Source organism: Phaethon aethereus (genome assembly GCF_964289735.1).
Source record: "Phaethon aethereus genome assembly, chromosome: 4".
In the NCBI taxonomy this organism is placed as follows: domain Eukaryota; kingdom Metazoa; phylum Chordata; class Aves; order Phaethontiformes; family Phaethontidae; genus Phaethon; species Phaethon aethereus.
The window spans coordinates 41,007,795-41,020,763 of NC_138578.1; the positions used below are offsets into that span (position 1 = coordinate 41,007,795).

The 12,969-nt window shown below is 41.4% G+C and overlaps 1 protein-coding gene across 2 annotated transcripts in view; it reads left to right on the top strand.

Moving 5' to 3' along the window:
• KLHL2 (kelch like family member 2) overlaps positions 1 to 12,969 on the top strand; it is a gene marked incomplete at both ends in the record, with an annotated part of 63,299 nt that overhangs the window by 32,887 nt on the left and 17,443 nt on the right. For both annotated transcript variants that reach the window (XM_081999067.1, XM_081999068.1), the window contains one exon: positions 4,505 to 4,667. In XM_081999067.1, the coding sequence (XP_081855193.1) occupies positions 4,505 to 4,667 (163 nt within the window). The remainder of the gene's footprint in view (positions 1 to 4,504; positions 4,668 to 12,969) is intronic.

The window sequence follows — 12,969 nt, forward strand, 5'->3', positions numbered from 1 at the left end:
TTTCCTTGATAAGTGCTTTAATGTTTTGAGAAATTTTGGGTTTCTTTATGCTGTGGGATCTTGTTCCCAAAACCTGCAATAGGTTCTTTCATTTTTTTTCATAGTGGCATTATACTGATCTTAATGCATTGTTGGTGGGTATCAATTTGACTTTGGGCAAGAATTCATGATGGAAATCATAAAGAAATGCCAGGGAATTTAAAAATAATGGAGATGAAGATGGTTAAGGCAATATTTTCATACTGCAGGTAGCACAGTATGTTCCGACTAGGAGAATGTGTGCAAAGATGATAGCATGGATTGATATAAAATTACAGAATCCGATTGATTTAAATCAGAGGTCCAAAAGCTTTAATCAATTCAAATTTTACTTTGAATTGAACTTTTTAAAAGCAGGTTCAGTTAAAGTAGGGTAAGGGGCCTGCCCACTGAATTTTTAATATTTCCAAGCGTCGAGATTCTGCAGTGTCTTGGGGCAGCCTGTTCCAGGGCTAAACCACCCTCATGGTTTAAAAACAAAGCACAAAACAACAAAAAAACGACTGACTCTTTTTTTCCAGTCAGATTTTCTTGTGTTCCCACTTGCCTCTTTTCCCACTGCTATGCGTCTTCAAGAACAGTCTGACTCAGTCTTCTCTACCCTCCCATTAGATAGTTGTGGACGGTAATAAGGTCTCCCCTTTCTCTTTTACGACTGAACAAATTTTCTTAGCCTCTCTTTATAATATCAGACATGCTCCAACCCTCTGATCATCTTGGTAGCCCCTTCCACTGGACTTGCTCCTCCAGTCTCAACTAGCAGGTCAGGTACTAAAAGCTTTATGTGTTGCATAAAGTGGTACCAACTTGTGGGAGCAGGGGGCTATGTGAAGGGGAGTGTAGCACTGAACTTTGTGAAGCTGTGAAGGGATGCCCATTAAGTCATCTAGCAGCCTTCGGGTGGTGTGGAGGCACTCCAGGGCAGCTTCTCTGGCCAGGTGCTTCTAGATAGTCCACAAAGAGGGCTTGATGTTTGATATAAAATTTACTTGTTTGAAGATACTTGGCGCTACATGTACGCTATGTTTTGATTTAGCAGAGAGATACAGCACTATACTGAAATCGTAACACAAGCACAATATAGCAATTGCATTTGGATCACCATGCAACAGTGATTCCATTACTGGTCTCTATATGCCCACTGTCAGGATGCTGGGCATCCCTAGTTCACTAGGAGGGAATAGGTGGGATAAAGCCAGCTCAAGCCTGTTGCTCTCTTCAGAGTTCCTTCTGTTGGTTTTTCAGTGATTATACTCTGTGTTGGGCTGAGCCACATATACACGTCTCTGGGAATAGGAGTGTTGCTTCAGGAAGCAGAACCAGGAGTACATAACCAGGGAATAGTCTTCAAAGACTTGTAAGCGTTAAATGATCTGCTCTAGTCATTCCAAGATTCATCGCCATGACCTTGACACAAAAAAGAGAATATATAATTTCTTACTTGCCATCTGTAATAATAATCTGTTCAGTTTCTTTAATTATAAAAGCAAGAACCGCTGTGATGAGGATATGTTTTCATAGAATAAGCAATTGGAGATGTTTGATTCCCCCCCCCCCGCAGTACTTGCAGTACAAAGGGGTATGCATATTAAAGTGTTTTTGATCTTTAAAGGGAAGTTAGGATACCCTCTACTGGCTCTTTTTGGAAGTAAATCTGAGCTGTAGCCTACCAGTTTGGAGCCGACAGCAGTTAAATTTAATCTGTACTGCAGTTTTAATCTGTTCTCTTTTTTTTTTTTTTTTTTTTGGGGGGGGGGAGTTGAGAGGAGTTTGGGTGTTCTTCCCCACCCACCCCCGGCTTCAGCAGAGTGAATCTGTCTGTGATGAAGCTGTATTTTAAAACACAGGTTGTTACAGGTTCCAGGTTAACAGTTCTATAGGTACAAATAGATGTTACCACAGCTCTTGTTGCCTAGTAACTAAAGGCCAACGTGTAATTTCCATGGGATAAATTTGATGCACTTTGCCTCTCTTTTCCCTTTTAGTAGCAGAATACACATAAGTATATTTAGATTTAAATGTCTGATTCTCTAAGTAAAATGTATTGAAATCTAACTTTAGAAACTCAATTACAATGATTTAAGAGCTGGTGTAAATTTCCCGTAATGAAGAGTGATTTTCTAGTTCAGGAACGTTGCTTTACTGTTCATATGAGTGAGCAGGCGTCTCAGTATGACTGTGCATACAAATCTTAAATTTTCTTCTGCATACCATTCTCAAATTTCACCTTTCCATTTTGTTTACTGATTTGATGAAGATTTTACATATTTTTCTACTGAATCCATTTAAGCAATAAAGGATTGTTTTCAAAGGAGTCAAGGACTGTTCTCAGAGTTATTTGCTCAACTATACTGATAACATGCCTAAAATTATATAGGACTGTGTTTGAATTAGTTACTGAAGTTGTAAGCAGGTGTGAAATGTTTGCTTCATTGGGACAAGTTGTGTAAATAAATACTTGTTGTAGATTTCTAGCCTGATTTTAGTATGCAGTTACATACCTTCTTTGATAGTGAATTCTAGGATGAATTATCCACTTGCTGTTATAGCTAATCACATTGTAGTTCAAGTAATAGAAATTGTATTAGTAATATTATCTTTTGATTTTTATATATATGCTAAAATCAAATTAGTTCACTGTACTGTTTTAACCTTGTCATCAGTAACCTTTAAACTTACTAAATTTGTTTTGAACTGTGTGACTTTAATAGGCACAAGTGTCAGATATATACAGATCTTCTCCATTTATTTTGTTGGATTTATTTGATCTGTTCAAGGATTATCTAAGATCTAGCAGCAGTGTGTGTATCTGAGTGCAATCACATTTGTGTTTTTCCTTCATTTCTCATTCATTAACAGTTGATATTCAAAGTAAACCTTTGTTAAATACATGATCCTTCTTTTCTGCTGTCTACTTTGATAGCCAAACGTGTAAAACAGAGGCTATACTGGATTATTGCTTCAAATTAGGGATTAATATCTTGAGAAACAGAAAGAGGGTTTTCAAGCAGGCTTTATATATGGCAGGCTGAAGGGAGAGAAATAGTCATAAATAGCAAAAACAGGACCAAAAAATGAACTGTAAAGCAGACATTAGCTTTACAAGGTTGTATCACCTGAACTCCTTTTTGTTTTAGTTTGGGTTGTAATTGTTAAGTTTTATTTCAAGAAAAAAAATCTAAAGAGTAAACAGTAAGAGGAGCTCTTTAGAAGCCAAGTAGGTAGATGCTTACAGAGATGATGGCAAACATTTGATGATACAGTTACTAAAACTTCTTCCAAAGAGCAATAATGTAGAAGTATATTCTGCAGCTTTCATGTAGTAAGTGTTACACAGGTTTCTAAATAGTTTTACTCTCCTCTTTTCTTCTAGTTTTCATCTTGTTTGACTCTCTCTAATTCTACCCAAGTAATTGTTTAAGAGAAAAGCAAACATTAACAAGAATAGTGCAGCCGTTGTCTTTGTATTTTTTTTTGCTTGCTTATTGATACAGTCCTATAGTACATGTTTTCTCTCTATGTAAGGGAATGGTTGCAAGACTTCCATGTTAAAATCGTGCCTGTTGTCATCCACCGAATATGCAAGCTAACAATTTCACACTTGAATCTTCTAAAATAGAAGCCCTGTTAAAATAACCATCAACGGCACAGAAAATGAAAATATTGTGAAGAAGAAATTATGCATAGCAGTGTGGAATTTTGCTCAAAGGCACAAGCATAGTTCATGTAAATCTCATGTTTAAGTTTCACTGGGCAAATAAAATGTATGCTATACAGTTTTAAAAATTCTTCTTTACTTTTTGCTTCCTTTGTGAAAATTGAAGGACAAATACGTCATTTACACTAATTCCTTACTGATACGGATTTTTAATGAGTTATATAATTTTTTTTTACATGCTCAGGCTTTTAAATTCCTGAATTGTCATTTTTCTGAGAAGGTCACAGACTTCTTTGGAAGCTGAATTGATTACTGGAATCAATTCAATAAAGATGCTTATTATTGATGCTAAAAAATGTACCATGTCCAGTGCTTGCATGCAAACAAGATTTACATATTCTATCATGGTCTAGAAATCTTTGATTTAAAGAAACATTTAATACTGAAGGTTTGGAAATGAGATGTAATTATGGAGTGTTGGAAACAGCAAGAAGGGAACGTGTGAATGAATATTGGGGAGAGGTTTACATGAAGGATGAGAATTATAATCTATGGAATGATTTCCCAGTGAACACGGTGGTAGAGATGTTGCTTGTTATTTTAAATCTTAAATGGTATTTGCAGGGAGATAAAATCATGTTAATGTTGGGCTTTAAGTTCTTCAGCTGCATAATGCTGAAATTTTCCTCTCTGTTTCAGTAATTTAATTTTTTAATGGATTATTTTGTTTTCGTTATTAATATTGAGAATACTCTTGTAAAAGCTCAGAAGTGAAGTGGGGTATTAACCACCTCTTGCTTCTTACAGGTACTGCTCCCAGCAGCTGGTCTCTTGCAACTGCAGGATGTGAAAAGGACTTGCTGTGAATTTTTGGAATCCCAGCTTCATCCTATCAACTGCCTGGGGATTCGTGCTTTTGCGGACATGCATGCATGCACAGATCTCCTGAACAAGGCCAACACATATGCAGGCAAGTTATCATTAGTATAGAAAGCAGCTTGACATCTGTGTGTGGGGGTACACACGCGCAGGTTCTATGCCCACGCAACTCCACCCAGAGGAAACAGAATTTTTCCAGGATATTGCAGACATGTATCTTCTGATGAAGAGTGCATTATGAATGTCTAAGAGAAAGAAAGTCTCCTGGATGGAACATAGTTATGATAAACGCAAAAGGGCAGCATCTTTACAGTCTGTCAGGGTCCAAGCAATTTGTAATTCAGAAAGAAGCTAGTTTGCTGTTTAAAATTTGGCACTGTCACTTAAGGGAGGAAATCAGGAAAGAAGAATTAAAATTCCAGCACTGCTAGACGTCAAAGTCTGTAGGAAGTACATGGGGGAAGAAAGAAGATGAGAGTGTGGTGGGGCCCTGTCTGTAGCACCTGTACTGCACTGGCTAAGAAGCAAGAAACATACCATGAGTATTGTGTTATCAACTTGTCTTCTGAAAATCCCACTCATCTAGCCCAAGATTTGAAATTTCCTACTGTAAAGGGTAGCTGTAGCCTCATTCTCCTACCTTGACACGAAGTAGATAGAGGTGCATCTTCTAACTAACCATATAGCTCAACCAACAAAATCCTACTTTCCTTGTAGAGAGCACTTGCAATTGGATTGTTTCTCATTTTTTTTCTGGGGGGAAAAAAAAGTTCATTATCATTGTCATCTTAAAGACTATGTTATTCACGTCTGTAAGAGGACTAGCTCATGTCAAGGCTTGCCGTTTTTGAAGATTAGGTTCTTTGTTTTGCTTGCTGTTGTGAATGAAAAAGCAATTCTGATTCTGTGGTGAAGTACTAGTAGTGCTGTACTGGGGGGGACATGGGAGAATAAGTATTCTCTTTTTCTTGATGCTGGTGAGGCCTCAGGTGGAAAAACGCTGAACCAAACTAAGACAGATACAGACAGGCTGAAATGAATCCAAGGAAGTCTAACATGAACATATTAAGTAAACAGGCTGACCTATGACAAAGACTGAGAGAAGAGTTTCAGTCAAGAAACGAAAAGGCTAGGAGGATGAGAAGGAATGCAAATCTTCTCTGTGCGTAAAAATGACTGAGAATGAGTAAGCTTAACTTGTGAGGTATTTCTAAAGTAATTTCATATATTAAGTAAAAAATGTAAAAACAATACAGATCAGGCACGCTGTCTGTGGAAGTTTTAAACTCTCCATGGTTAGGCAGCTGTAAAAAAACTGTTTAGACTAACCAGATTTAGGTTGATCTAAGTCATGTCTGTGCAAAACTAGGTGATTTGAAGTTCTTTCTAGCTTACATTTCTATGATTCTGTGAAGGTTAAAATCCTTTTTCTTCATATTCCAACATTTTCTGCTGTTGGAAACTGATACACATGTAGTTTCAGAGGAATTCTTACTAAATTGGTAATTTTTAACATGATAGATTAAAATCTTGTTTGACTGCTCTTGATGCCAAGAAAGGTTGCAAAACGTAGATTACTAAAAAGTAAACAAAACATTGTGTAAGCTTGTAAATTTGTAGCATAATACGGTAACAAAAACTAAGGCTTTTAATTTGTTCAAGTAGCAATGATCTTACGGTTCTTTTGTGTGTAGAGTGCCTTGGGGTCTTTATGTTGGAGTCAAGACTGAAGATGTTATGCTGAAGAATTACTTTTTAATGGAAGCTTTTTGTAGTGGAAAAAACCCAAACTCTATTATAGGGTTTCACTTACTAACTAGCAAAGTAGTGTATTTTGATTAGAGCTTTGGCAGTGAATATTCAGAGAGTAGGACAAATTTGTTTGGAAAGTCACAGTTTATCAGAGGTTGAGAGTGACTCTGAATTATGCTTCCTTACATGCAGCTTGCACTATCTACCCAGTCACAGATCTTTTCCTGTCTTTTCAGTGTCTCTTGGATGTTTCATTTCTACTTCAGATTCAGCAAAAGTGAATTGCTTTCCATCTAATCATCTCTCCCTTCTCCCTGTCTTCCTCTGTCACTGGTGACTTCAGTGTTCTCCCAGTCACTCAGGCTTGTGAACTTGACAACTTGAACTCTCCTCCACTATTTTCTCTCAGCTACTCAGTTGAGAGTAAACTGAGTTGATTTCCTCTATTTTGTTTCTTCGCTCCCTACCAAATCTGGTCTACATTATGTTTCCCTTTTGCTGCAATGTAAATCTAACTCTGCCGTAACTTCATCTCTGCTAAGGTTGTTTTACTACTTTTCCAGTATTTCTTTTCCCCCCGGTCAAATGCCGACCTCTCATCCTTGGCTTTTCCAGTTCAGCAGAATTACCCTCACTTGAATCTTTTATTTCATATCTTTCTCTACTACTCTTGTGTTTGGAACTAACCTTCTCTTTCCTCTGTAATCAAACCATCTTCCATTTCTATCAGATTCTTCCAGAAAGCACTTTCCTCATCTATGCTTCCCTTTTTTGTCACCGTATTCTTGGAGTCCTGCTGGCATGTACCATGAGCTGCCAGCTCAACTCCTACTGTGTTTTTGCCGTATCTGTGTGGTGAATTTTAAAGCAATGCAGACTCTGTTCTTACACTTGAGATAAACATGCTGCGCATAGTCAGGGTGTGAGCTACTTCATTGCATTGCACTCTCTGCAGTGCCTGCCTTAATCCCTAGCACTCTGTCAGGTTTAGTACGAGAGCAATACCGAAAAGAGAATTAAAAATGAAATACCCTGATAAGGCTGCAGAACAAATTCATGTGATTGTATTCCTTTTCATAACTTTTCTAAAATGTATAGTGACCGATTAGCATCATTAGCAATTAGTACAGAGCTAAAACTGAAGATTTTCCTGAAATAGAGCACTAAGTGCTTCAATTCAAGTGTCTAAGTCCAAATAATAGGCTTTTTATTGCCTTGAGTAATTTTAGACCTCATAAAAAGGATTTTGAATGCTTTCAGTTGCCTTAATTCCTAGAAAATCTGTTTTCTGGTATAGATTTTTTTTTTTTTTTTTACCCCACTTTCAGGACATTATAGTATCTCTGTCAAGAATGGATGTTTCAGGAAAAAATAGAAATGCAGCAAACTCGTATGATTAGGTGTCTGTCAACAGAATCCCTGATTGCTGACTTGAGGGTGAAACTGAGGTATACAAATCAGCCATACTCAGAAGCTTTTAGTCTAGTGAAATTGTATTCAAATTATTTATATATCAACTTAAAAAAATTCAAAAGTTATTCAGGTTGTTTTGGAAAGTACTAGCTTTTGTAATGCATACCTTACTTGAAGTTCTAATGTGTACATGACTGAATGACTTTGTGATAACTGTATCTAGACTATTATGAAAAAAGTTTTAATTAAATCTTTTTGTCTTTGAGTAAAATAATATTAAATCCAAAAAGCTGTTATATTTCTGACCTTTCATGAAATAGGAAGCAAGGCATGCATTTATTAACTAGAGTTAATGTTCAGATATTTAACGTTTCGGGGAACACACTTTGATATAGCGGTTGCTTAATTTTGAATTTTAAATCATTTTTTTCCAACTTCTATTTTCACTATGTCTTAACTTCTAAACTACTTCAGTTACTTCTAAAATATTTTTGTTCAATTTAGTAGTCAAAGCTAATATTTGTATACATTACTTCCTAGAAATATAAAATCTAAGACCCTGGCAAGACATTGAGTGCAATATTGGTTAAAGATGTTTGAGAAGCACAGGAACTGTGTCCAACTTGTAACCCTCCCTCTCTAGGTCATTTTGTTCAGGCATCCTTTTCTGTGCTCAGAGAGACTCTGCAAGGGGGGTGCAGACAAGTGAAAAGGAGAAGGAAGCTATTTGTTGGTCCTAGCTGGGACTTGCAGGCTACTAGACTGAGCACCGGCATGCTCGGTACTCCTGGTAAAAGTGCCCAGGGAGGAAAGGTTGGCGTTCGTTTCACCTTGGAATGGGCTGATCATCAGTCTTGCTGGACTCCTGTCTGCTGACTCCCTGGTTTTCTTCTGTACAGTTTATACCTTTTCCTCTTGAATTTTCAAGCTTCTTACCTGTATTGGGTTTGTGCGGCAAGGTCTTGGTAGTGGAGGGGCTGCAGGGGTGGCTTTGTGAGAAGCTGCTAGAAGCTTCCCCTATGTCCAATAGAGCCAATGCCAGCTGCCTCCAAGATGGACCTACTGCTGGCCAAGGCCGAGCCCATCAGTGATGGTGGTAGCACCTCTGGGATAATATAATTAAGAAGGGGGTGAAAAAAAACAACCCCCAAACAGTACAGTAATTGCAGCTGAAGAGAGGAATGAGAACATGTGAGAGGAACAGCCCTGCAGACCCCCAGGCCAGAGCAGAAGGAGGGGCTCCAGGTGCCAGGGCAGAGGTTCCTTGGCAGCCCCTGGTGAAGCCCATGGTGAGGCCGGCTGTGCCCCTGCAGCCATGGAGCTCCACACTGGAGCAGATCTCCACCTGCAGCCCGGGGAGGACCCCACACCAGAGTAGGTGGATGTGCCCAAAGGAGGCTGTGACCCCATGGGAAGCCCACACTGGAGGAGATTTGCTGGCAGGGCCTGTGACCCTGTGGGGGACCCAGGCTGGAGCAGTCTGTTCCTGAAGGACGGCACCCCATGGAAGTGACCCAGGCTGGAGCAGTTCATGAAGAACTGCAGTTTATGGGAAGACTATTGGAGCAGTTTATGGAGGACCGTCTCCTGCAGGGGGGACCCCACACTGGGGCAGGGGAAGAGCGTGGGGAGTCCTCCCCCTGAGGAGGAAGGAGCGGCAGAGACAACGTGTGATGAATTGACCACAACTCCCATTCCCCGTCCCCCTGTGCTGCTCAGGTGAGAGAAGGTAGAGAAAACTGGGAGTGAAGTTGAGCCCCGGAAGAAGGGGAGGATGAAGGGAAGGTGTTTTAAGATTTTGGTTTAGTTCTCGTTACCATACTCTGATTTGATGGATAATAGATTAATTTCCCAAAGTCGAGTCTGTTTTGCCCATGATGGTAATTGCTGAATGATCTCTCCCTGTCTGTATCTCAACCCACAAATTTTTGATAATACTTTCTCTCCCCTGTCCAGTTGAGGTGGGGAGTGATAGAGCAGCTTTGGTGGGCACCTGGCATCTAGCCAGGGTCAACCCACCACATTACTGACTGTTTCTCAGCTGTCATGGCTTCTTTTTCCCCCTATTCTTATCTCAAATGTCTCCTTGTACTTGTCAAGGCTCTTTCTTAAAACTGAAAAAATTTTGACAAAAGTCTGAGCCAAAGATAGATGGCTGTGCCGTTTCAGAATTAGGCCTTGTATCACAGACAGCTGAACTCTGAGGAGCAGACATTTTGGGATTAAGGCTCCAGAAACTAGAATGAGTATAGAAGAGGATTATTATATTGAAAAAGCAGTGAAAATATTTCCCTACTAGAGAAAATGTAAAGTATTTGGATGTTTAACTTCTCCCAGTCTTTATTTTGTTACACTTGATATTTTATATTTAGGAAAAAGAGGCAGGGAGATACTTCTAACAGACAATGATAGCATAAAAGCAAATGGATGCTAATGTAGATCAGAAGTTATTAGAAAAGTGAAACTCTGGAACTTCCTTCCAGTCAGAGTAAAAACCTAACTTTCATTAAAATTGGAGCTTCATAATCCTATTGTGGGGTTGGTCCTCCTGTAGCAGACTCTGAGATGTCTATAATTTAGGAGTGTCATATGCATCTATGATCACAGAATCACTAAGGTTGGAAAGGACCTTCAAGATCATCAAGTCCAACCATTAGTCCAGCGCCACCATGTCCCCTAAACCATGTTCTGAAGCGCCACATCCACACGTTTTTGGAACACTTCCAGAGATGGCGACTCCACCACCTCCCTGGGCAGCCTGTTCCAATGCTTGACCACCCTCTCTGTGAAGAAATTTTTCCTAATATCCAATCTAAACCTCCCCTGGCGCAACTTGAGGCCATTTCCTCTCGTCCTGTCGCTGGTTACTTGGGAGAAGAGGCCAACACCCTCGTCCCCACAACCCCCTTTCAGGTAGTTGTAGAGAGTGAATAAGGTCTCCCCTCAGCCTCCTCTTCTCCAGACTAAACAACCCCAGTTCCCTCAGCCACTCCCCATAAGACTTGTGCTCCAGACCCCTCACCGGCTTCGTTGCCCTTCTCTGGACACGCTCCAGCACCTCAACATCCTTCTTGTAGTGAGGGGCCCAAAACTGAACACAGGATTCAAGCTGTGGCCTCACCAGTGCCGAGTACAGGGGCACGATCACTTCCCTACTCCTGCTGGCCACACTATTCCTGATACAGGCCAGGACGCTGTTGGCCTTCTTGGCCACCTGGGCACACTGCCGGCTCATGTTCAGCCGGCTGTCAACCAGCACCCCCAGGTCCTTTTCCTCCAGGCAGCTCTCCAGCCACTCCTCCCCAAGTCTATAGCGTTGCATGGGGTTGTTGTGACCCAAGTGCAGGACCCGGCACTTGGCCTTATTAAACCTCATACAGTTGACCTCAGCCCATTGATCCAGCCTGTCCAGATCCCTCTGCAGAGCCCTCCTACCCTCCAGCAGATCAACACTCCCACCCAACTTGGTGTCATCTGCAATCTTACTGAGGGAGCACTCGATCCCCTCATCCAGATCATCGATAACGATACTGAACCAGACCGGCCCCAGAACCGAGCGCCTGGGGAACACCGCTTGTGACCAGCTGCCAGCCGGATTTAACACCGTTCACCACAACTCTCTGGGCTCGGCCATCCAGCCAGTTCTTTACCCAGTGAAGAATAAACCTCTCCAAGCCACAAGCTGCCAGTTTCTCCAGGAGAATGCTGTGGGAGACGCTGTCAAAGGCTTTACTAAAGTCCAGGTAGACAACGTCCACAGCCTTTCCCTCATCCACTAGGCGGGTCACCTGGTCATAGAAGGAGATCAGATTCGTCAAGCAGGACCTGCCTTTCATGAACCCATGCTGGCTGGGCCTGATCCCTTGGTTGTCCTGCACATGCCCTGTGAGCACGCTCAAGACGAACTGCTCCATCATCTTCCCCAGTACGGAGGTCAGACTGACAGGCCTGTAGTTCCCAGGATCCTCCTTACAGCCTTTCTTGTAGATGGGTGTCACATCGGCAAGCCTCCAGTCTTCTGGGACCTCCCCTGTTAACCAGGACTGCTGATAAATGATGGAGAGTGGCTTGGCAAGCTCCTCCGCCAGCTCTCTCAGTACTCTCGGGTGGATCCCATCAGGCCCCATAGACTCGTGGGTGTCCAGGTGGCTTAACAGGTCCTTAACTGCTTCCTCCTGGATTATGGGCGGGTTATTGTGCTCTCCATCCCCATCTTCCAGTTCAGGGGGCTGAATACCCTGTGGATACCTGGACTGGCTATTAAAGACTGAGGCAAAGAAGGCATTAAGTACCTCAACCCTGTCCTCATCCTTGGAGACAATGTTCCCCACCATATCCAGTAGGAGATGGAGATTCTCCTTGCCTCTCTTTTTGTTGTTAATATATTTATAGAAGCATTTTTTATTATCCTTTACCACTGTGGCCAGACTGAGCTCTAGCTGGGCTTTTGCCTTTCTAATTTTGTCCCTGCTTGACCTAACAAGATCCTTGTACTCATCTTGAGTTGCCTACCCCTTCTTCCAGAGGTGATAAACTCCTCTTTTCCCTGAGTCCCAGCAAAATCTCCCTGTTCAGCCAGGCCGGTCGCCTTGCCTGCCAGCTCTTCTCACGGCACACGGGGACCGCCTGGTCCTGCGCCTTTAAGATTTCCTTCTTGAAGAATGTCCAGCCTTCCTGGACCCCTTTGTGCTTCAGGACTGTCTCCCAAGGGACTCTCTCAACCAGTGACCTGAACAGGCCAAAGTCTGCCCTCCAGAAGTCCATGGTAGCAGTTTTGCTGACCCCTCTCCTTACTTTGCTCACAACTGAGAATTCTATCATGTTGATAGATGCCTGTGGAGAGATCTGAAAATGGTGGACAACTGATAGAGATTACTTGGAATGAGCTTCTGTTGCAGTTAAACTTTCTGAGGTGCTACTTGTTCTCATGATGTTCCAGAAAGCAGCCCTGCTCTGGGTCTTGTCGCACTTGTACAGTCAGGGATTACATACATCTGAGGCCACTTGTCCTTCTTGTGTGAGGATTCCTTTGAAGAGTATGTGGCATGACCGCTGCTAGTCCTTCCTCAGTTTTAGTCTGATACACATCTTGTGTAGCCTTAGAAGATGTTCACAAAATAACAATTTTTCCTGAGACTGTGTTGAATTTTATAATTGTTATAATTTTATGTACAACCTGAAGAGAGACTGGAAAAGCCTTTTAATGAAGAGGGCTATGCCATCTTGGA